This window comes from Lissotriton helveticus, chromosome 8, assembly GCF_964261635.1.
Source record: "Lissotriton helveticus chromosome 8, aLisHel1.1, whole genome shotgun sequence".
NCBI lineage: Eukaryota > Metazoa > Chordata > Amphibia > Caudata > Salamandridae > Lissotriton > Lissotriton helveticus.
This window is the reverse complement of record NC_136069.1, coordinates 301,359,626-301,383,582: the sequence shown is the minus strand read 5'-3', so window position 1 is coordinate 301,383,582 and position 23,957 is coordinate 301,359,626. Positions and strand designations below refer to the sequence as shown.

The 23,957-nt window shown below is 45.4% G+C and overlaps 1 protein-coding gene across 4 annotated transcripts in view; it reads right to left on the bottom strand.

Annotated features, from left to right (window-relative positions):
* PARP4 (poly(ADP-ribose) polymerase family member 4) overlaps positions 1–23,957 on the bottom strand; it is a 2,216,130-nt gene that overhangs the window by 1,954,905 nt on the left and 237,268 nt on the right. For all 4 annotated transcript variants that reach the window (XM_078657066.1, XM_078657067.1, XM_078657068.1 and 1 more), the window contains 2 exons: positions 19,994–20,131; positions 19,712–19,885 (listed from right to left, as the gene is read on the bottom strand). In XM_078657066.1, the coding sequence (XP_078513192.1) occupies positions 19,712–19,885; positions 19,994–20,131 (312 nt within the window). The remainder of the gene's footprint in view (positions 1–19,711; positions 19,886–19,993; positions 20,132–23,957) is intronic.

The following is a 23,957-nucleotide window of genomic DNA, read 5'->3' as shown; positions in this document are numbered from 1 at the left end:
AGACCGGTCATAATGCGGATTCTCAACTACAAGGATCGAAACTCCATCCTGGCTGAAGCCCGGAAACAGCAACGTCTTCGATACGAAAATCGCACAATCATGATTTTCCCGGCTATACGTGTGAGGTCCAGGGTCAACGACATTCGTTTGGCGAGGTCAAGCAAAAGCTCATCATCCAATATAGGCTCCTCTTCCCGGCACGTGTGCGGGTGGTGTTCTCCAACAAGACCCTATTCTTTGACTCTCCTGAGGAGGTTTGGACTTGGGCCACGGAGGCGCGTCCCCTTCGGACCAACGATCGGGTCTCACCACAGGGTGGTGCGGAGGGCGGTCCCGCCCGCCCGGAGGTTCCCGCTCCCCAGCCCTGGCACAACAGCTCATGTAGGCGCCGTGGACAGAGGCGAGCCCGCTCCAACTCCCCGATGGGCCCCTCTCGGCTGTTTGCACCACCCCATGGAGATCCTCTGGTTGTGCTGCGGTCTGCTCCTCCGGCCACCTGAGCCAAGAGGGCGCGTCACCCCGCCATTCCTTGCTTGACCTACTGGACACTGATCTTTCACGTAGCCCGACACTTCTTAGGGATCCAGCTTGAACTCGTCTCTGCCTGCTGGGCCTGGCTCCGCGGCCAGAGGCGGCGTATCAGCTCATCATTGCTTTCACTCTTGATGGACTTGACCATGTACATCCTGCCATGAGGAGGGATCCTCCACGCTTTCCCCGTTCCCAAGCGTTTTTCTTCCTTTGTTAGGGCGACAGATGCTTCTGTTCCTGAAGTATAGGGTGGGGGTTGGGTTAGGGTGGGGGGGACCGTTGTCCCAAGTTCTATTTTCTATTGTTTTTTTTGTTTTGCCACACCAGCACTCATATGACGTCCGGTTCCACTCCCTAGGGAAAACACTGATTGCTATCTGGGTACCCATTCACGCCTCCTGGCGACCCTGCTTCTGGCCGGGCTTCCCTGCGAGACTTTACCCAGCCACTGTGACTGTTTGCCACTATGTCTGATACATCACACCTAGGCGGCTGCCTGTGCGTTCTGTCCTGGAATGTTAACGGCCTTCTGGACCGCTTCAAATGCATGGCTGTATTGCGATACGCACAACGCCTTGGGGTGGAGGTATTACTGCTACAAGAGACACATTTGTTGGGCAACCAATGCCCCTTTTTAGCGAGATACGGGTACGACAGGGTTTGGCATTCGGCTTCACCCGGGAATCCTGGGGTGTGGTGATCCTGGTGAAACGTTTCCCTTCTTTTGTAGCAGTGTGAGCCATTCATGATGCTCAGGACACCTTTGTGGCCCTCTCCGGGACTCTGAATGGCGAACCCCTCAATCTGGTATCACTCTATTCTCCTCCATTGATGTTGACAGCGACTTCAGCCACCTCCGCCGCACTCCTGGCCTCCTTGCCCCATGGCTCTATCTTCCTGGGGGGCGACTTTTATGCGGTCTCCTCCCCTTATTTGGACATGACAGGGCCCCCATCTTCCAGTAGACTTGCGCAAGCGAGACCTCTAATGAACTGGTCTGAATCCCTAGGCCTTTGTAACGCATGGCGCACCTGGCATCCACACTCCAAGCAATTTACGCACACCGTGCAGGGGAGGAGAATTCCTATCGCCCGGCGTCCGAGACATCTAGATTTCTTGCAAGGGTAAGAAGTTTTAATGTCTGTTTTGTCCGAAGAACAAGAAGACTGTGCACTATAGTAAATCGAGACAACTGATGGAAACAAAGTGCTTTATATGGGAGGCAGTTACATTACACAAGGATTCATATTTTATTGCTGTAGGCAAGGGGAGGTTAAAAGATTTGCCCAGACTCACAGGACGTTGAACAGACACTGAGAACCGAATCTGGTTCCCCAGCTACAAAGTCGTCCGCATCGTCTCCATTGAATATGAGCATGATTAGATTCAAATTGGCAGGTTCAAACAGAAATTGCACAGCTCTGTCAGCGAAGAGGTTTTTGTCTTTCTCCACGAAGCTTTCATTCGAATTCCAGGCTCTTCTTCTGGCTCTTTCAAGCTTTAGAGCAAGAGGGAAACATGATGCAGCTACTGCAGTCCGAGAACAGCCACGGCATTGGCTCTCACCTGGGCTCTCTGTTCACCTCTCTGATGCGCTGCCCTTTGGCCTCTCCGATACACCCCTTAGGTAGCTCCCCACTCACTCTCATCTGAGTCCTGCAGTGAAGTAATTCAGGCGCCCCTCCCTTCACACATTGCTTTCCCTCTGCACTTATCTGGTGCCTGTGCTCCCCACTGGCCTCCCCTACAGGCCCTGCTCCGCGCCCTGGACCTCTCATGTTTCAACCAGGGTGGACATTAAAGCTCTGGCCGGTACTTCATTTTCCATGAGCTTCTCACATTTCACATGGTGCCTGCACTATGCCTTTATCTCAGCGCCAGGATACCCTTTGGGTGACAGCCGCGCTTAATAAGTATGCCAATACAATACATACAATACATCTCGTCTCATGGCTTATCTGGCCCTTTGAGCCTTAATTTCAATTAAATAACGTTGCCAAAACCTTGCACTTAAAATGGTCAGGGACTTTACATGCGTTTCTGTGCAGCAGTAAGCGTAAATTTAGAGATGCACTGGGGCGCTAAACTAAGGGTGATCTCTTCATTTTAACAGTTGCCCAGGATCACACAATGTGGTTAAGTGGTTGTGATTAGAGGCTCCGCGCCCTCTTGTGGCAGCTGATAATAAAGCCACATTTCCATAAGAGCCTGGTGCATTATGTTACTAAATAAGGCAGAAATGTACTTCAAATGTAGTGGGAGGGGTAAATAGTTAAAGCAGCATGTACGGCAGGACAGTGTGTTTATACACTGTACAGAAACGTGCTTCTTAAAAATAGACAGGAAAGTAAACTGGCTTGAGAAGGTAATGTAAGTGTTTCCAAAGAAATCTGCCTCTAGAGCCCCGGATTCTTTTTCCCAGCTACATCTTGCAATAAAGCTGCACATGAAATGCCACCACAGATCCAAGGCTTTTACTCCCATGCAGTCAGGAAGGACGTTTTTTTCTGCTGGAAAGTAATCATATGCAAAACAAGTACATTCACTACATGGAAAAGTTCCAGTTAGAAGCTGCTTAAAGCAGAAACAGCTAACTTTGCAAACCTCTCAGGAGAGGCAGTAGAAACAATTGAATGTGTACCTATGCTGTGTGCCAGCCGGCATAAATTACAAAAGTACTAACTATAGAACATCCTCTACTTGCTCCGTAACACCCTAACCACCTCAAGCTATGTCTACCACCCTTTCCTTCTCCTGTTTGCAGTCTCAGAACTCTGTCATTTTTCTAATTCCCTACTCAACTTCTGTCCTTTCTCTTGCTGTGTCTAAAGTCTCTGCCATTGGTACAGTTTCCCATTGTGACCCAGTCTAACCCCCATGCTGTATTTCTTACCCAATCAAAGTCCCTTTTCTTTTCTTGCGTTTTAATATAAATCCTTTTATATCTCTAGCCAACTTTTGCTCCCTTCCTTTGCTATTAAACTACCAGAGTAAAACCACTATTCCTCCATTTCCCTGCCCTGCTGCCCTCCCTTCTTTCTGCCCTCTACCAACCATCTAGTTCTCTGTGTTTCTCATCGCCCTTTTCTGTTAAACGACAAACCATCTCTCTTCTTTAAAAATCAGCATAACCCTAGCTTGGTTGTATTCCCTTCCCTGAAGGCATAAGTGGTTCCTTCTTTAAGACCGCTCCCATCTTTAGATGTGAACTAATGGGCCCTCAGTGGTTCCCACTTTAACCCCCACCTAAGTCCATCACTGCCTTCCTCTTCAAAACTGCCCACCCTGTTACATCCATGCCACCCTGTGTAACTCCTCCCTCAGGACATCACTGCATTCCTCTGTAACTCACCCTGCCCCCCACCCCCAATACATCACTGACTCTCCATGTAACCTCTTGGTGATCACTCACTCCCATTGTAACACATTTTTCATCTCTAGAGCGAGCCCAAGTAATGCTGACGTGAATGTTTGTAAATGTTGTTACCTCTGTCATACATGTGATGGAGGGTTTCCCATGTTCTGGTGTCAGGGCATGCCTAGAACATGTTACACCTGGAGGCCACCGACAGGTGCTTCACACTGGAGCAGCCACCTCCATATTGACCGCATGACTGTAAGTTCATTCTTTTCATACTATTTTTCCTTTCCTCTTTTGCAAATGTCCTTAAATCTCCACTCTTCCCATCTCTCTCTGACTTTTTATGTTGTCTTTCTAACACCCAACTAGGTCACCCTTTCTTTAAGATGCCATTGATTTTCGACCCTATTCTATAACCTATCATTCCTTTCTGTTTATCTGCAGACTTGTGAGATGGCTTTCTGGGACAAAATGATGGTTAAGCACATCCGGATAGCACAAATTAAAAACTATTCATAAGTTGTTTCTAGTAAAAATCCTCTGTGTCTGCACCTAAGCCCTTTCAAAATGCCCCCACAATTTGCTAGCGTACTCTCAAGCCTCCATCTGAAAAGATGAGGAAGGTTTTTAAAACGGACAAGTTAATTCTTCTGGCTTTTGTCATCAGGCCTCTGTGTTCTTTTTTTGCTTGATTTGTCCTGCTAGTGACCTTATTCATGTTTCTTCCTGGATGTCTGCTTATACTACAGTGTACTTTATTAAAAAATGCAGGTCTATGAGGTTCCAAATTAACAACACGCTTGGGGCCCGATAACAATGCATACATGACCTTTACTAGTAGATCAAGCCAGAATCCACTTTATCCATGGACAAATGTAACAGGCATTTCTCTGAAATAGGAATTCCAAGACTTGTCTCATGGAAGCAAAAAGTAAGCAACCTTCTACTCTCTTCCCCTACAAAGAGTGATCTGCATATTATGGACCCAATGGAGCAATATTTTTGTAAAATATCTTTAGAACTCTATATCTTTGTCAACAATACTCTGTCATACAATCATTATTTGAGGACAGACTGTCTTGACTGGAAAATTCCTGTTTCAGCAAGTACTAACCACTTCTGTTCCTGGCCTACTGAAAGAGCTCTGTGTTGTCCATAAAGCCTACCACCACAGATTTTCCCATGGTTAAATTTCTGTTCCAAGTCTGTTACAGAAGCATGCCACCATCCAAAGGGAACATTAAGGTTTCAATCAATGGGGTCAATCACTTTCACAGTATACATGTACCAACTTACTTTCACAAGCACACATTTCTGCAGCTTTTACCGTAGGGTGTCAAAACTAACATTATCCATAAGAGAAGCAATGGTACTTCCTTGGTCTCAATATCATCCACTGACATGAGTTATTTTAGATAGGCAGTTCAGAACATGAACTTTCCTTGTGCCAGTTCCTTCTTAACTAGCAGATGCAGGGCAGTTAGCCCGTGGCCTCTACTTAAGACCTCCTGGATTGTCAGTCTGCGATCTTTCAAGAGTGCTTGATACTCTTTAATAATCTTCTTTAACATAAATTGAGTCTTGAGCTTGTTGAAGATATTACTGACCAGCCAGCCGGTATCGCAATTAACTCTCATGCACCTGGCGCCTTATCTGCAGGGAACGCCGAAGCGGTCGGGGGACACTTACTCAGCCTACACGCCAGCCGTGAGGGAAACGGCTCAACGGCAGCGCTCTGACCTCCCGACACCCGCCGTGAGGGGAACGGCTCCAGCACCCGCCGCAAGTCACCCGGTGCAACACGCAGCTGGGGAACTACATCACCCAGCTGCCCCGGGGCTCGACGTGGGTGTGACGAGACACACGCGCCAGGAGGCGCCTTATCTTCAGGGAACGCCTCTCGCGGGCAGTCTGTGGCTGAACGAGGCTGGGCTGGGCCACGGACCTTGGCAGCTGTGGATAAGACTTACCCCCTATTTTCATGAGACTATTACGTTTTGTTTAAGGCTATTTTATTGTTATATTTGCTTTCCATTTTTAAGCTGAGTGATTCATGATAGCTACGGTGTTTTAAATACTGGTTTTGCTGGTTCCACCCTAAAGCTTAAATAATGTCCAAACTCCGATCCGCTAAAACTCCCTCAGCGTCAGCCACGATGGATAACTACTTAGTTAAAGTAGTGAACAAAATTAACAATGACTGGCGAGTTACATTAAGTCGGGGTAGTCCTCCCGCTTCCCCTCTAATTTGTCTACCTATTCAGACATACCAGCGCTAGATAATAGCTGTAATCAAGGTTACCAGGCTATAATTAACGATAAATCTAATAATGAAATACCGGTTTCCCCAGTTCCATGCCAGGTTGTGTTAGATGATCCCTCTGACACTTCACAACATCCTTCCCCGGTACGTAGAGTAGTAAGGGCTTGTAGGAAGTTACCTAATAAACGGGAGGGCAATAGGAAAACTAAAAGAGTGGATATATCACCAAAAAATCTAGTGGGAACCGAGGCCTCAGAAAAGGATGAGATGACTACTTTGAACCCTGAACAATTCGATTTGTTGGTTAGTATCATTGAAGCTCAATGTGATACGATTATTAAACCCCTAGTAGCCAAATTAGATCAGGTTTCAAATGAAGTAACTAGATTGGGTGGCCTTTTGAAGACTCATATAGCCCTGGCTGAAACCAACAAGGTCACAAAAGTGGGGAATAACGTAAGTAAGGAAGTAGCAATATCACCCGAGGGGGGGACTAGGGTTAACCAAACAGTTATACCAGATCAATCACCCATAGTGAGCCAGGGAAACCAAGTGAGCCAGGGAAACCAAGTATCTGCAGGAGGTGAGAATACAATGGGGTGGACGGGAGTGAATAGAAGACGTTTTATTCATCTCCCCCAGACTGTGCTCCCTATGTGGTTGTTTTAACTAATGTTCCCCCGGTTGACACCCACTTAAACCAGTCTCAACAGGAATCACACGACTCTGAAAAATAAATCTGTTTCATGGCTGCACAAACATTGTGGGTTCCCAATCACTTACTCCAATGATATATTAACTACTGGAAGGGTTAACTGGATTGGTGACTCTAGAAAAACCAGTACGGGGGACTGTGTTATAATTAATTTTAAGCACCCCCAACACGTTGCTACAGTCTTGCTTAGAGCAGCTTCCCTACCGTTTGCTGAGAATAATGTGTGTGCACGTCCGCTCGGCTTTTTTTATAGCCACCTCAGCAATGTATCATCTATAGATATTAACCAGCCGAAGCCGTTCCCACTTTTTCCTAGACCAGGTCTAGCCATCCCACTACAAAACCATTTTCATGCCTTAAATAGCTTGGACTCTAACGACTGACTTATTCTGGATAATTCATCCCCCAGGTGCAAGGATATTAATACCCCGGTAATTGGAATAACTGAAAGCCCTACAGTTTCTACGCTAACTAGGCCGGGGAATTCCAACTTGATAAATGACTGTGAGGGCCTGCCTCTTGGAAATCTTAGGGAAATAGATAGATCCATTGTAACTATGTCATCGGACAGGGTTAGTACAGGAGGTAATGGGATAATTATTACTAGCTGGAATGTTGCAGGACTGAAATCAAAGGGGAATGTCTTGGGCTGGTCAAATTTTATTAATAGTTATGATATCCACTGTTTCCAGGAAACATGGTGCAGGGAAGAAGTAAACTATGAGGGGTTTGTTTCTTATAATCTGCCGGCGCAGGGCAATGGGCCAGGAAGAGCCAAAGGTGGTCTATTGATCCTAGTATCTATCAACCGCCCGATCATAGTAAAAAAGTATATAACTGTTGGAGCACACTCCCAGATCCTCTGGTTATTGGAGGGGTGAGACCATAACATTCTTCTGGTAAATTGTTACAATAATATTTTCGATAGCTCCAGGGTAGTAGTCGTTGATGACCGGGCTAGGACTGTCAAAAATTTAATTTCAGATGTAAATGTTTCATTTGATTTTATCTGGGTTGGTGATTTCAATACCCCATTATGTGATACGTCAACGGGGAAAATATGTGGGTTTATCGATGATACCGCTCTGGATGATCTACCTTTCGGACACAACCGATATGGAGAGGCCCTAAACAATTTCTTGGGATGTTATGACCTGGAAATTTTGGGGTTTCTATCTGATGAAAATGGTCAAATTATCCCTACTTTTAAGAACCGGTACTCCAGCTCAGTTATCGACCATGTGATTGTCTCTTCTAATATCACATCCCGTTGTGCTCCCCCTAGGATTGAATCATCTACTCTAAGCGACCATAATTGTATAGTCTTGGAAACTACTTTTTGGGGTGAACGTTTTGTCAATGTGGGTACTACAGTTTCTAACTTGGAACCCCATAGACCAAATGGAGTTCGTTTAAGATGGGTAGGCGAAAAAGCTACTGAATTAATTGGCTCTATTGTCAGGAATTGCATGGGAGATATTTCGCTCATACTTGACAATTGTGCCGACCATAAACATGTTTTATCTGCTTTTAAAGATATTAATAAATCCATTGATGCCAGGTTCACCAAACCTAAAAGGGGTCAGCGTAAAAATGAACCGGCCTGGTTTGATCACTCATGTACCAGGCTATTAACTGAATTAAAACATGCCCTTGCTAAAAAAAAACAGGGACATTGACTCTGTAATAAAATTAAGACGAGAATATAAGTGTGCCTTAAAGCAGAGGAAGAGTGAGTTACAGCAGTCGGCGTGGGATTCTCTCAACCAGGCTGCTGAGTACTCCAATAGTACTCTGTTTTGGGCCACTGTGAATTCTCCTTTCCTGAAGGATGAAAATTTCCCAGAGCTAACTTCTAATGTCCCGAGTGATGAATGGATAGCCCATTTTTCAAATATCTTTGATTCTAACAGCTGCTTGGATACCGACCTGAAAAGGTGGGAATCTCTACCCCTGGATATTACAGTTAGTGAGGTAGAACTGGGTATACGGGCAAGTAAGGGGTGGAAAGCTCAGGGACCCGATGGAGTGCCCATCGATGTCTATAAAGTAGCGCCTGAGTTGTGGAGCTCTCTTTTGGCTACTGTTTTCAATGCTGTAGTATGTACCGAGGCCCCCGAAACATGGGGGGGATCAATTATTATCCCGATACATAAAAAGGGAAGTAGATCTGAGGTGAAAAATTACCTCCCGATCTCTCTTCTTGACTCCTCAGTCAAGATTATGAGCCGAGTTATGCTAGCGAGGTTAGAGGAATGGGCCGAGGAAAAGGGTATCCTTGCTGATCGTCAGTATGGATTTAGAAAGGGCCGGGAGACACTCGAGCAGTGTTTAAACCTTGATTTATTGATCGGGTTATACACTGACGCAAAACCCGGCTCAATTTACCTCTGCTTCGCAGAGCTCAGCAGTGCTTTCGACATGGTTGACCACTCCATTTTATGGCCAACCCTGTTACAGTTAGGAGCACCAGAGGGCATATTCTACTTTCTGGCTAGGCTGTATAGGAAACTAACAACTTGTGTGCGTTTTGGCACCATTGGTGAATGCACCCCAAAATTTGGAGTTAAAAGAGGGATTAGACAGGGCTGTGTACTGCCCCCCCTCCTTTTTATCTTATTTATTAACGGAATCAACGAGATTTTAAAAAGTGTTAAAGCGGATGCCCCCCAGATAAATGGAACTCCTGTACCGGTGTTATTATACGCCGATGACGCTGTCCTGCTCTCCAGAACCCCGTTAGGATTACATCGCTTGATTAATAGATTTTCCGCCTTTATTAGCGATCGGAAATTAATCATTAACAAGGGGAAAACGTTTACCATTACCTGTGGGGCTAAAATTAAAGCTTCAAATTGTTTTTGTTTTGATAAAGACAAGGTGCATCAGGTGGATACTTTTTGTTATCTCGGCATAACCTTCTCCAAAGATGGATCATGGTCCAACGAATTTAAAAACATTCGTATCAAAATGGCAAAAAATGCCCACGGTGTTTTTAGATTTGCTAACAAGGTTGGGGACCGGCGTACCAAAGATATGCTTAAGATCTATCAAGCCAGGTGTGTTACTATCGCTCTCTATGGGGCTGGTATCTGGGGGCATAGACGTGACCATACGTTGCAGCAGGAGGAAAATTCCTTTTAAAAAAAGCTCCTGTCGTTGCCAACTTCTGTCTCTACCGAGCTAATTCATCAGGAAACGGACACCAACTTCCTGAGCGATCAATTATCCCTGAGGCCACTTATGACTTGGCGGTCAATTTGGCTCCAGGAGGAAAAATCTTTTACCAGATCATTGAGGGTTGTCTCCTGCTGGATAAATATTCTAATATACCCTGGCTAAAATATGTGATCATCTGTTTTTCTGAGATTTTTAATTTAAATGTCTTGGTTGTCCCTGGGCAGCGGCTTCTATTCCAAAGTCTGAGCTGAAATCCAAATGTTTGGCCTTTTGTGTGAGAAAGAGAGCTGTTGCTAACGGATCTTTATCAACTGTCACATTTTACAATAGTTATACCATTGTTGAAGGTTTTCGTCTCTATTTAATATGGGTGACAAGGCCATCACACAAGTTTGTGCTAACCAGGCTGAGGTTTGGTGTAGCACATCACTTAGTAGCTCTGCCAACTCTTAAAAAATATCCGCAGGGGCCATGTATGTGTGATGGTGTAACAAAACAAAGCACTTTGCACTTTCTTTTGATCTGTAAACTGTATATGAATTTTCGCACAACCTATTTAAAACCTATATTTCTTAAATATGGTGTACGCACAGGTATCCAGGCTATGAGTCTTATTTTTAACCTGCAACATGTCGATGTCTGTTTTTTAACTGCTACGTTTTAAATTCAATCTGTTAAGGCCAGGAAAAAAATGTGTTTTTAAATTACCGTGTCTGTTTTATTCTGGTAGCTTTTTCATTCTGTAAACCACTGTAATTATTATGCAATGTATGTGTTTTGTGCTTTTATGGTCATTTTTTATGCACCAAATAAAGCTTCATGACTTGACTTGACTCTCATGCACACCTCAATGACACTTCTAGAATGGTCTGTGTTCTCTTTGGGAATGTTGAGATCATTTCTACAGCACCGACCTACATGTACCTCCACCCAAAATTGGCTGCAGGAGTTTTCAACCTTGCCATTATGTAACATAATGTCAATGTCCAATTTGTACAAGTAAAAAGCTCACATGTTTTGACAGATGATTCTTTGATCTATGTGGGCTGAAATCTGCAGAACCATCCCCTAAAAAAGCAAGTTGTTTCCTGTTCTTCCCAACAGAGCTAGAAAAGTCATGGTTTACTGTGCAGGGCACTCCCATATAGACATTGTCACAGATCATATTAATATCCACCTCTGACTCCTGCCTGGGTCTCAGATATTTTGTAGATTGCAGCTTGGTTCTAGCTAATTTGTGACAATCTTTTATATTCATTGCATGTTGGACTTGACCCTTTTCTGCAGGGTCATCCCTGAACTTATTGCCTTCCTCCAATATTCTCTCTGACCTGTTTTTGTTGGTTTAATGACTCTGGGCACTTTACCACTGCTGACCAGTGCTAAAGTGCATATGCTCTCCCTATATAAAATGTGTATATTGATTGATTGCCATGATTGGCTCATTTGATTTACTGTCATTTCCCAGTAAAGTGCACCAGGAGTGCCAGGGCTTGTAAATACAAATACTGCTAGTGGGCTTGCAGCGCTGGTTGCGCCACCCACAGAAGCAGCCTTTTAAAATGTGCCTATGGTCTGCCATTGCAGAACCTGCGTGCAGTCTGGTACTGTCATGCTGGCTGGGCAAGTGCACACACTTGCCAGCCTCTACACCTTCCCTTTACTTCATGCGAGTCACCCCTATGGTAGGCCCTAGGGCAGGGTGCATTGTAAGCATAAGGTAGGACAAGCCCTGATGTGTCTGGCATGTCCTAATAGTGAATTACAGCCATTTTCGTTTTTCACTATTGTAAGGCTACCTGTTCTCATAGGTCAGAATAGGCTGCTGGAATTATTACACTCTATAATCCCCGCAGGCTCAGGGAACATGGTAGAAAGTCAAGTTTAGTATGCCTGAACTCAGAATAATAAAATACTTCTTTTAGTAAAGGTTATTTTAATATCCTGTGTTTGCAACTGCTACTTTTAGAAAGTTAGCATTTGCTTGCCTGACCATTTCAGCCCGCCTCTGCCAGGATGTGTATCTGCTGTCTGGTTTGTGTGAGTGACAGGTCTGGGGAATTCCAGGGGACCGTCTGGGCTGCCAGGTGGTGAATGGAGGGATTACCCCCAGGCTAGGTGGGAGGAGTGCCCCTTGACTCTGAATAGGGCTGTGCTCTGCCACCACAATGCTGGCTCCACCTCCTGCGGAGTGTCTGATGTCCCTGCCCTGCACCCTGAAAGAAGAAGGCAGCTTCCTGTAAACAGAGTGCTACAAAACTGGGCTGAACCAGGCTCAGGCCCCCTGGGCTGCAAAGACAAAAGAAACTCAGTATAAGTATAGGAGCCCTGCTCCTAAGAAATTAGATCCTGTTTTACCACGACGAACCTCTGCCCAACTAGAAGGACCAAGAAGAAACTGAAGGAGGAAAGACTGTCCTTGATCCAAGGGACTGGCCTGCTGTGGTGCCTTGCTGAGGAAGGAGAGGAAAAGACCAGAAAGGACTTTGCTTCATTGTGCTTTAAACAATCTCCAAGGGCTTGGTCTGAGCTTGCCCCCTGAACTGAACCCCAGGACCAGTGGGTTCATTGTGCCTTCGCTCATCTTTCGACCGAGCCGTGTGCTTCCTTCCCGCCGGAGCTGAGTTCTGTGCCCCCTCGCCCCCTCCTAGGGCCGTGGCACTCGGGATTCTGGCCGCCCCTGCCTGCTGAGAGCCCCACTCCTACAGAGTCGCTCTCTCCCAGTCGGGCCGGGCTGCCTGCTCCTCTGCCACCCCGCCTGCTACTGGAGAGCGTGGTGTGCTCCTTCGCCCCTCCTGCCGGAATTCTGTTTGGAGCGCAATCCTATGCCTCGGACTGCCGCCCGTAGGTGGTATCGTACCCGGCCGCCCCGCTTTGCCCTCCAGCCCCCTGAAAGAGGTTGCGCCGCACCCAGAAGAGACCCCCAGGGCGGTCCGTACTGGAGGCCCTGTGCCGCGCCTGCCTACTGGAAGCCGCCAGCCGTCGAAGATCCCAAGGTACGTTTTTCCGCCGGTGCGTACTAGCTGAGTGCGACTCGAGTGGACCCAGACGCCGAGCCTAGGACGTCTGAAAATCAAGGTACAGTCCCGCACTCACTCGACAGCGAGTCTACAACGGACTTAGGGTCCGCACCGTTCTGTTTTCTCCATACGTACTGTACAGCTCGACCTCCCCAGCGCTGTACGCTTCATACGCGAGGCGCGTATCATTCAAAAGCCTTAGTGTACGCTAGTGAAGTACGCCTCGTACGGGAGTGTGACAACGCGCACCCCATTGCAATTCCCGAAGCAGTGTACGCCGCGCCTCGGACTAACGTGTCCGCGAGGCGCGTGAGGGTTGGCAAGGCTGTGTGGTAAACATCGCGTACAGCGTACAAGAGCGCTACGAAGCGCCAGCAGTGAGAAACACTGCCAGAGCAGATCAGAACTTGTACGTTAGAGAGTGTGGAAGCAACGTAAACCGCCTTCAAGAACTTTAAAAGAACACTTGCCTATTTGAAATCTTGTGGCCTCATGTTACTTGTTATATTGGTCTTGTGATAAGTCACTGCCTCATACCATATATTTTTACATAAAGCCTACGTATTTTTTATACAAACCTTACGCCTGGTGTCCATTTGTGGTGGGTCATTGTGACCGTATGTGGTAATAAATGCTTAACTAACTTACTGCCCTGAGGATTAGACTAGGCTGCTCGCGCCTCGCGACCTAAAGGGTGAGCAGGGGTTATTCTTAAGGGATAGTTCCCTTGCCCTGACAAGAGGAGAGGGTCCCTGTTTGTCACAAGTGCATACCTGTGCCAACCAGAGACCCCCAATTCTAACATTGCAAATATCTTGTACAAACACATGTCGTGTAAATATGCAATATTGATTTACCAGTATAGCATAAACCTGGTAAAATTTAATTTCTGATTCCTATGGGCCCCCTCTTTGTTGACATTGTTCTCCCAATGCTTCAGCACTAGATGTCTAAAATGCACTCTCCAAGACCAAACGTTCACTTTTGGTGGTCACTTTAATTGATTTAGGGACTAGGTAAGACAAGTAGATTTCTTTGCAGGACAAGTAGTTTTCTGCACAATTTTGTCCACTGGACAAGTACATTTTTTAAACAATTCCACACCCCTGCACACCTCAGCAGCCCATCACACACATGCACGCATCAATGCGATTTTCGTTCCCTCGACTGATTGTCTCACGATCAAAGACGTCTCCATCCTCCCTCGAGGTTTATCTGATCACTCCCCAGTAATACTCACTACGGGCCCCCCCCCTGCCTCAATGCGTCAGACGTGGAGGCTAAACGCGTGGTTCCTTCAAGACAGGGAATTCCGGAAGGTGGTGGGACGAGAACACAAACTTTATTTCCAGACCAATGAGGGGTGGTATCTTCACTGGGCAGCCTACGGGAGGCTGGCTAGGCCACGATTAGGGGAGTTGCCAAGGGCCAACTCAAGCTCCAGCGGCAGGTGCAATTGGAAAGCATTACCTTGCGAGAGGCGCAGGCTCTACGCCTTGAACAATCCACCGCTCAGAATCCAGACGCCTCAGAAGTGAGGCTCCTTGCTCATATCCACGAGGAGAAACTCCTCTGGCGTTCATCCGCCACCAGGGTGTATGGCTGGGGCGACAAGAACAGCTCACTCCTCCACAGGTTAGCCACCTACCCGAGGGAAGACCGCATAATCCCTGAAATCATAACTCAGGAAGGATCGGTGTGCCGCTCCCCGGTGGAGATGGCATACTATCACCAACTATATATGGCCAAAACTCCCACCTTGTCTCTCTCTGGCATGTTGGGGCTGGAAATGGCTACCTACCTCGCCTGGGTTCCATTGTTCAGGACGACCTGGACCGTCGCATCACCCAAGAAGAAATTGGGGAGGCGATCACCCTCATCTCCTACGGTAAGACGCCTCCCCCAGGAATATTAAGCTCTGTACCGTGAGACCCACGTTCCACACCTAGCTAACCCATTTCAGGAGGCAGCTGAAAAGGGTTCCTTCCCCCCGAGACAGATATGGCCACAATAGTGGTCCTTCCCAAATCCCAGCCACCCTCGCCCCGGTGCACCGACTACCATCCCATCTCCCTTGTCAACACGGAGCTGAAGTTGTTTGCCACGGTCCTCGCACAGCGACTCAAACCCATCTTACTCACTGACCAATGTGGATTTATGCCTTTGCGTGGTACCCGCCTCTGTCTCCGGCGGCTACATTTGGCCCTGGCCCACCGTCACTTGATCACCCCCTACTTAGCGCTCCTTGTAGACCTTGAAAAAACCTTCGATTCGGTGGATTGTGAGTTCTTGGAGGATGTCCTTGTCGAGATGGGCTTCGGGCCCCGCTTTCGGTGTTTAGTCTGCGTGCTATATGGCCGTTCGAGGGCGCGGGTCCTTGTGAACAGAGCCCTATCGGAACCCTTCTTGATCGGCAGGGGAACGAGGAAGGGATGTCCCCTTTCCCCCTGCTCTTCGCTTTGGTGATGGAGCCCTTGGTGGCCCTGATATCCTCGAGCGGACAGGTGTAGGGTTGGGAGTGGCCCAATACGGAACCAGACAAAATCGCCCTTTACACGGACGATGTCCTCATCTATTTAGCGGACCCCGCGCGGTCGGGTCCTCACTGCCTCCAGATCCTCCATTCCTTCGAACGGGCTTACGGCCTCCGGCTCAATCCCGATAAGTCGGTCCTGGCCCCCCTCCACGTGTCTAGAGAATGTTTCGATTAGCAGTCCAACATACCGCTCCGTCGTCAATCCTTCAAATATCTGGGGATATGGGTTACTTTACTCCCTGAACTTAGCTGGGCTCTTAATGTTACTCCCCGGGTGAAGAGGGCCAAGGCTGACCTCCAGAAATGACAGGCATTGCCCCTGAACCCCATGGGGAGAGTCACACTTTTCAAAATGATGATTCTCCCCAGGTTCCTTTACATGCTTCAAAACACCCCCCTCAACTTCCCGAGGGCCTGGTTTCGGGACCTTGATAGCATGACTTCTAGGTTCCTCTGGGGGAAAGGGAGGGCGTGCCAGGCCTTGAACGTCTGCAGGATCCCTTCCTTCGATGGAGGCCTGGGGATGACTCATTTATACCTATACTACTTGGCCACACGTCTGCTATCATTGCACGACTGGTTTAATGGGGGCTGGTCTGATCCGGCATATAGGCTGGAGCTTAGTGAGCTGGGATTGATCAGAGTTCAGTCGATGATGTATGGGGAGCCTATTCCATCACGATTGCCTGAGGTGACTCACTCCGTGCTGCTGGCCATTGCGATACACCAAGTGGACACACACATTGACCCAGTGCACGCCCCTGTGGCAGTGCACTTGGCTCAGGGAGGAGACCGGACTGCAGCGTTTTCGGTCCTGAGACCTTATAGGTATTTCTCAACTGGGTGATGTTTGGGTGGGCGATTATATGCACTCTTTCCAAGACCTTGAAACTAGACAACACTCCCTACACCAGTCACAGTTTTACAGATACCTACAGCTGCGCCATGCTCTTCCAGCAACACCTAACAGCAGGTACACGGCTTCCTGACCATAGCCCTCCCGAGGCACAGATCATGCTTGTGGACCTGGGGAAGGGGGGCATCTCTAGCATCTATCGGACACCAATCAACAATACCCCAACATCTTTAGATCGGCTACTGGTTCAATGGGAGGACTGGGTGGGTACCCTGGAGGAAGAGGACTGGTGTGACACCCTTATGGCCCCCAGGACAGTTACCGCCTCTGCTAAGTTGCGCATGGTACAGCTTTATTATTTGCATGCTGGCTACCTGACCCCATGCGCGCCTTCACAGCGCAGGACTTCGCCCGACCCCTGCCTGTACTAGATGTGGTCACGAAACTGCCGACTTTTTCCATATAGTACGGGTCTGTCCACGCTTGGCGCAGTTCTGGGGGGACATTGAGGAGGAATTCACCAAAGTTCTGCAGTGGGAAATCCCACACAATCCAAAACACGCAATTTTAGGCATCACAGATGGTCTGGAAGGGTCTAGGAATGAGAAATTGTTCTATTATACAGCAATGGTGGTGGCCAAAAGGGATATAGCGACTGCCTGGAAATGCCTTGACCCCCCCCAACGTTGGACGGTAGAGGACTGGGGTCGACTGGTGCACCACGCAGGAGAATATCATGTATGAGTCACGTGGCTGTCCCAAGAAATACCGAAGGGTCTGGGGAAGTGGTTGGGAGGGTTGGTTTAGTCTCGCCGGGAATGTTGACATGTATCTCAAATTTGTCCGCCCTTGTTGAATGGGCTACTCAGAACATTGCATATATCTCTATGTTATTGTGGTGTTGTGATGATTGGCTGGTGCTTTCTGTGAAATCAATAAAAATGTGTTTATCAAAAAAAACACTACAAGGCTTTGGTATTTGGCAGTATTAAAAATGGTAAATACAAATGTAACAGATGCTTTAAAAAATTACTGTTGTTCATAAGCACCCTCAGTAAATCAAAATGGGACATTTCTTTCCATTCAATTTAACAAAACCTGAATAATATCATTTTGAAATCCTTTTTTCTTTACAGCTTTGGGTTGAAGGGAAGATGTGTGACTTTAAATAAATTGTAATTTTAAAATGTTTTGCAACGTGACTACAGACAGTAGAATAACAGAGGGGCTGTTTTGTTTTGCTTCTAAATTAGGACACAAGCCGGTAGCAGAAATGATAACTCTATACAATTCAAAATGTTTATCGGTGGCTACCTATGGGGCCAGAGTATGGGGTTACCATAAGGGTTACCAGATTCAGGGTTTAGAGAATACATTTTTAAAAAGATTATTAATAATCCCTAGTAGCTCTTCAACATCATTTTGTCATTCTGAGGTGGGCCTGCAATATGTGAAAGACAGGATACATATCGCACCACTTATTTTATGGGGGAAAATCTGGTCCTCAGAAGATTTGACATTCTCTAGGAGTATCCTTAAAGATTGTATGAATTTTGATAACGCAATGTCACTCCCTTGGCTACGTTATGTTAAGGATACCTTTTATAAAATTGGCCTAGATGAAAACTACAATAACCCAGACACCATCCATTCTAACATGCAAATGATTATAAAAAATGCATATCGTATTGAATTAAGTATGTCTAACCAAAACCGGGGAATGTTAGATGGTGGGGCGTTAAGCCACCAGCAATTTTACCTGTCTTTTACTTTGCATGTACAATCGCCTTTTTTGTTGACTAGATTTCGGTTGGGCACATTGCCATTTTTAGTGGCCTATCCTAAACAGGCTGGCTGGTGTGAGAGACTAGACCCATGTCCCTGTAACAATCTGGCCAAACAGAGTACAATGCACTTTATGCTGTTTTGTTCATTTTATACAGACCCTAGAGCACGCTTTATTAAGCCTATACTGAAAGCTATTCGGCCCTGTTCCTATCAGGAGGGCTTTGACTACCTGAGGTCATTATCTACGGCTGCAATTTCAAGTGCAGTGCTTAGTTTTATTAGAATCGCACTTTCAATCAGAAAACGCAATGAACTGTGAAAGGAATTTAAATTGTATACTTATTGTAGGCACCACTAAGAACTAGTCAATTGTGTAAATTGTGTTGGGGAAGGGTATGACTAATTTAAAGTTGATTAATTTTTTTGCTGGAATATCAAGATTTATGGAAGGGAACTTGTGCAAACTTTGTAAATGCTTTTAATTGTTTTTTATGATGTATATATGCACACTTTTATGATTCTAAAGAATCGAATAAAGTTATTTGAACTGAACTTACTACAGACAACCTCTTTTTCTTTTTTATATCATACTCTTCATTATGTCATTTTATTGTATTGGGGCATTTATAAAAAGCAAACCTAGTCCCAAAGGGCAATGAAGCAAAGCAAAGCAACACAATACAGAGTCAACATGTGATTTTGTAACACACAGGTACATTGATTAAGTATAGTAACAATAGTAAGTACACATAAATACGGACGCCTTTCAAAACAAAGCTTTATATTGGGGTGAGATGGAAGGGAAACTTTCTAGGAAGGCTTTGAAGATTGTGAAGATGTGTGTTTTGGGGACATGACTGAAGAGTGCTAGACAAGGACCAATTCTGTGATGAAAAAAGAGGTAGTTCAAGAGTTTCAGTCCATATGCAGAGAAAGCCTTTTCAATAAATATATGAATACAAAGAAAGTATAATTTTTGACTCGTCTTCTTGCACCATTCTCTCTGAAAATTAGTAAGCTTGGGGTATTCCAGAAGTGAGGTTCATTCCAATACTTGGGTCAATATGCTTAGTGGTTGGAACGGTAAGCATAAGCCACGTACGATGTTCACAGGAAACTTGTTAAAATATTCTAAACATGCCCCTATACAGTGGTCCACGTCCAATATGTTATCGTGCATTTGCTTGTATCCTGCCTTTAAGATAAATCTGCATCCTTTTTTAAGCTCCTGTTTGCTAGTCAAACCTTATGTAGATATCACTAGATTAGCAGTTTATTGTGATCTAAATATACCACAGTGTACGTATCCACATTATACACAATCCGCCACAGGCCTGCTTGTTTGACACGTAAACTTGTTCAATGTTCTTTAATGTAAAATACAGCAAAGTTCATAAAAATATAAATTATTGTTAAAAAAAGAAAACACTGTAATAAAGCATTCAATCAAACACGTTTTACCTGACAGAGGGTTTCTTTGGTGGATAAAAGCTTCTTGCTGATGTCAAGGTCTTTTTCGTTTTTATGGCGGATAATTCGATAAAACTCTGACATCAATGGTATCAGAGTGTCTATGGGGTCTTCTTTATCCAAACCGTTTCTCACTTGTAATAGGATGCCTTCTGCTTTGCTCACCTTTGATATCAAAATACCAATCAAATTAATCATGAACCATGGATATTACACATTGTCCTGCAATTGCCATTATCAATTTGGAGCTCAGTACAGAGAATGACAACTCACATCATTGAGACTGATACTGTTCACTGGATGGAGAAGTATATGATCCAGGTGACCAAGCGCTTCAGTCCAGATCATTTCCACAAAAGTACTGATCTCCGGGGACACAGTAGTTGCATTTATAGCATCTTGAAGAAGCATCTGTTAAAAAGAAAACATTCGATTTAAAAAAACGTTGCCTTTTTTACTTTGTTTCCAAAGTTAGCCACAGTACCCCATTTGTATTGTCATCCCTCCCCTTAAGTAGCCTGTCCCTCATAGCAAGCAACAGACCCACTATTAAAGGATCAAGAAGAAAATTCAAAGTTGCTTAAGTAGGTTTAATCTTACATTTGCAAAAAGGTTCTAATTGGTTTGGAAATCTTAAAGAATTCTAGGAGTACTCATGGAAAAGTACAACAACTGCAGTTTCGAGGAGTACGCTCATCCATAACAACAAAGAATTTCAACAAAGTGAAAGATTTCATGTGCAGAAATATGCCATTATTTGCATATGTAAATGTTTTTTTGTTTCTGCATGGGAACGTTTTTTTTTTATCTGTAGGAGATAGCCTTCTCTCTCTTTCATGTCCCTTAAAATACATGGGTGCTCCCTCCCAGTGGCACCTGGAAAAAAGACTTACCACTGGTCTTGACATAAGTAATTTTGCCGTGGAAAAGTGCCATCAAGGCATATGTGGATGCAAGCAAATCTATAATTTTTTATTTTATTCATGCTTTTATTAACATTACATATTCAACTTACATAATGCTGCAGGGTTATAGCAGTACAGTTTATATTTGAGGTCAGCAAAGAGCGTCTTCTCCCCCCCACACCCACCACTCCCGCCTCACTTGTCTTCAACAGCGCCACCATATTCATATTTCAGTGTCTGTATAGTCCTGCCCAGGCGATGAGCTCTCAGCTTGCATTGCTAGCAAATAAGTGGTGGTAGGGCCCACACATCTTTGGGCCGTGAAGTTGTTGGTAATTCTTCTGCATATATGTTCAATAGAGCTCTACAATGCGCAATATCCTGCAGCCATTGCTCCACCTTGGGAGTCGCCTTCTTTCCCCAGAGCATAGCCACCTGTCTCTTGGCTAGTAGTGTGGTAATGTTTACTAGTTTTCTATTTCCTGGTTTTTATAGCGTTGGCTATACCTAGAAGACAGAGCTGTGGGGTACAATCTATGTGCTCTGCCACCATTTCAGGCACCATCTGTGTTACCTGAATCAAGAACCGATATATGAGTGTACAGGACCATGCCAAGTGGCAAAAATCTCTCTGTATCTTGTGCTCCTCGCGTCTGCCCAGAGGTCAATTTTATATAATTCAGGGGTGTGTGATAAAGTTGTTGTAAATATTTGAAATATATTATTTCAAGATTACAATTAGCAGTAAGCTTCCCCATAAACGCACAACTGGTCTACCAGTTCTACTGTGTTAGGGGCGGGTCCAGCACTGTATTCCACCACCTAAAAGCAGCCCCTGGCTCATCCATCGCTTCTCGCTGGAGTATAATCGTGTTACTAGGTGTTTTCACGAGCTGCTAGTGGGCATCACCTGTAGCGCTTCTAATGTGCTTACCTCGATGCAATCAGCACACACTAAGACAGGCACTATACCATGTAGTATGTTACTTATAACATATACTTTTGTCTGCCCGATCACCCCAGGAGCATACTCTGTTCAACAGTAAAGTATTTTAAATCTGTCTGGTATAGAAGTGATGACTCACACTACTTTTGTGTGCCGTACTTAATCACTATAAAACTGTCAACCGATACTGGCCATGCACAACGTCATATCGCACCTTTTGACAGTAGCAGATGAGTAACACACACACACATATAAAGCACTCATCTACAATTCAATGACTAACTACTATAATTTATCCTGCAGATTGGACGTAGCCCCTCTAAAAATTACGCTATGACAAATCACAGTAGAAATCTTAGCATAGTGGACGCAGTGGTTTAATAAATCTTTTAAATTCAGCAGCACTTGAAGGCAGATATTATTATAATACCACCAATATGGCCGCCGACACTACAGTCTAGGCTTTTGATCTGAGCGCAATGACGAAATTCACAAAAACCTGGTCGCTTGAGAGCAGAGCTACGGGAGCCAAAGCTGGGGTAGGAACGTCGCTAGTTGGCGCCACCCATATGTGAGTATTTTCTAATGGCCACACGCACCTTTGAGACTGTCTGAAACGAGAGACCAGTAAGACTTTAACCTGCCATCTGTCGGTCCCTTGTCATTTATTTTGCAGAGTGGCGCAACGAGGTGCTCTCTCGGCTATCCCGCCTGGTTGTTGACCCTACTATCAGGGGTAAGTTGATGTGTATGAAGCAGCCACCGGTGGCATGATATGTTAACCATGATTCACTTTACGATAGTCTCACAACGCATAACAACAAAGGGGGTGAAAAACGAGCATCACGCTACAACCTGAGTGCATAGTAGTACAACGTGTGCACTTTGAACTTTTTAAACCTTGTCCTTTTGATAGATTGATTCCATCTAAAATGCTAGCACTGCCACAATATTGCATTCATCATGATGGTCTATAATGTGATGTATACAGAGTCAAAATTGTTTTTATCCTACCCACCCACAGGGTATCCACCAATTTCACCCCTGGGGGCAACAACTAGCCCTTGCATGTAAATCACTTCTCCATTGATGGATATTACCGTTCTCTGGATTTAGTTCTGGATTTCACTAGTTCATATTTCTCCTCAGGTCTCACCTTTCCAGGACGCCAATCCTGGAACATCGCAAGCAGCACTGGTAACAAATACGGTATTCTACACCAGCCTTGCGGTAGTGTTAGAGTTTAGGAGTACTTACTCCCTTAGCTACAGGTCCTGAAGAATTGCTGATTGACCTGTTAGGTGCAGAAGGCAAGAAACATTTCGACCACATACAGGATATATGATCATTAATTCCAAATGGGGCCCACGTATTTTAGCTAGGTTAGTGCACACATAGAATACAATTTGTCCCATATAGGGCAGTACTAAACCTATTCTAATCCACAAACTCACACTTACTCCACTTACTTGAACACTCACCTTCACGCACCAAACAGCTGTCTCTTAAAAGATCTCCGGCATTGCAACACGGGCCCGACAAGGAGAACAGCCCGATGATGAAGCATGATATCCTTCGGGTGTGTGAGGGCAATTCACAAGAGACCTGCTCACTCTCCTCAGGAACTGCATATCCTTTTCATTTATGTATCTACTAGAAGCACTGTGCAGGACCTCACCAAAAGTTCCTGGTTCCTCTATCTTGATAGACTAATAGACTACAACAGTGGAGAGCCCTTAACTGATAGCGAAACTACATTAGGTGAATTCACCTAATACTATGCACACCTGTACACTCTCCGAACATTAGAATCTTATGACTCTTTTAAGAGCGATTTAGATGAAGATACACTGCTGTGGCTTGAAGAGTATCGCAGACAGTTTCTGAGCAACCCAATTTTCTTGGAGGAGATGATTGCTGCAATAGATACACTAGTGGGGTAAGAGCACCAGGGTCATCCAGCTTGACTGTTGAGGTTTACAACGCATATCAGCAAGTTCTAGAACTACATTTACTCAAGGTATTTGCCGAAGCTTTGAAGGGTGGCATCCCACCACCGTCAATATAGCTGCCCAAGCCCGAAAGGGACCCCACTAAATGTGCGTCATACTGTTCTCTAGCCCGACTGAACTGTGATAACAAAATACTGGCCCAGGTTATTGCATCCTGAATATCACTTTTGCTTGAGAGCATAGTCTCACAGGTGCTATCATGCACAGATCAATGTACATACATTTCCACACAGTATTTGTGGTGCTACACTAATTGAATCTGGATTCACTTGAATGGCATTTTCAAATAGAGGCTCTCAAACGTGTGGGTCTATCTTCAAATCTCATTGCGCTACTATACGCCAAGCCCACATCTTGGATATACGTCAATGGCC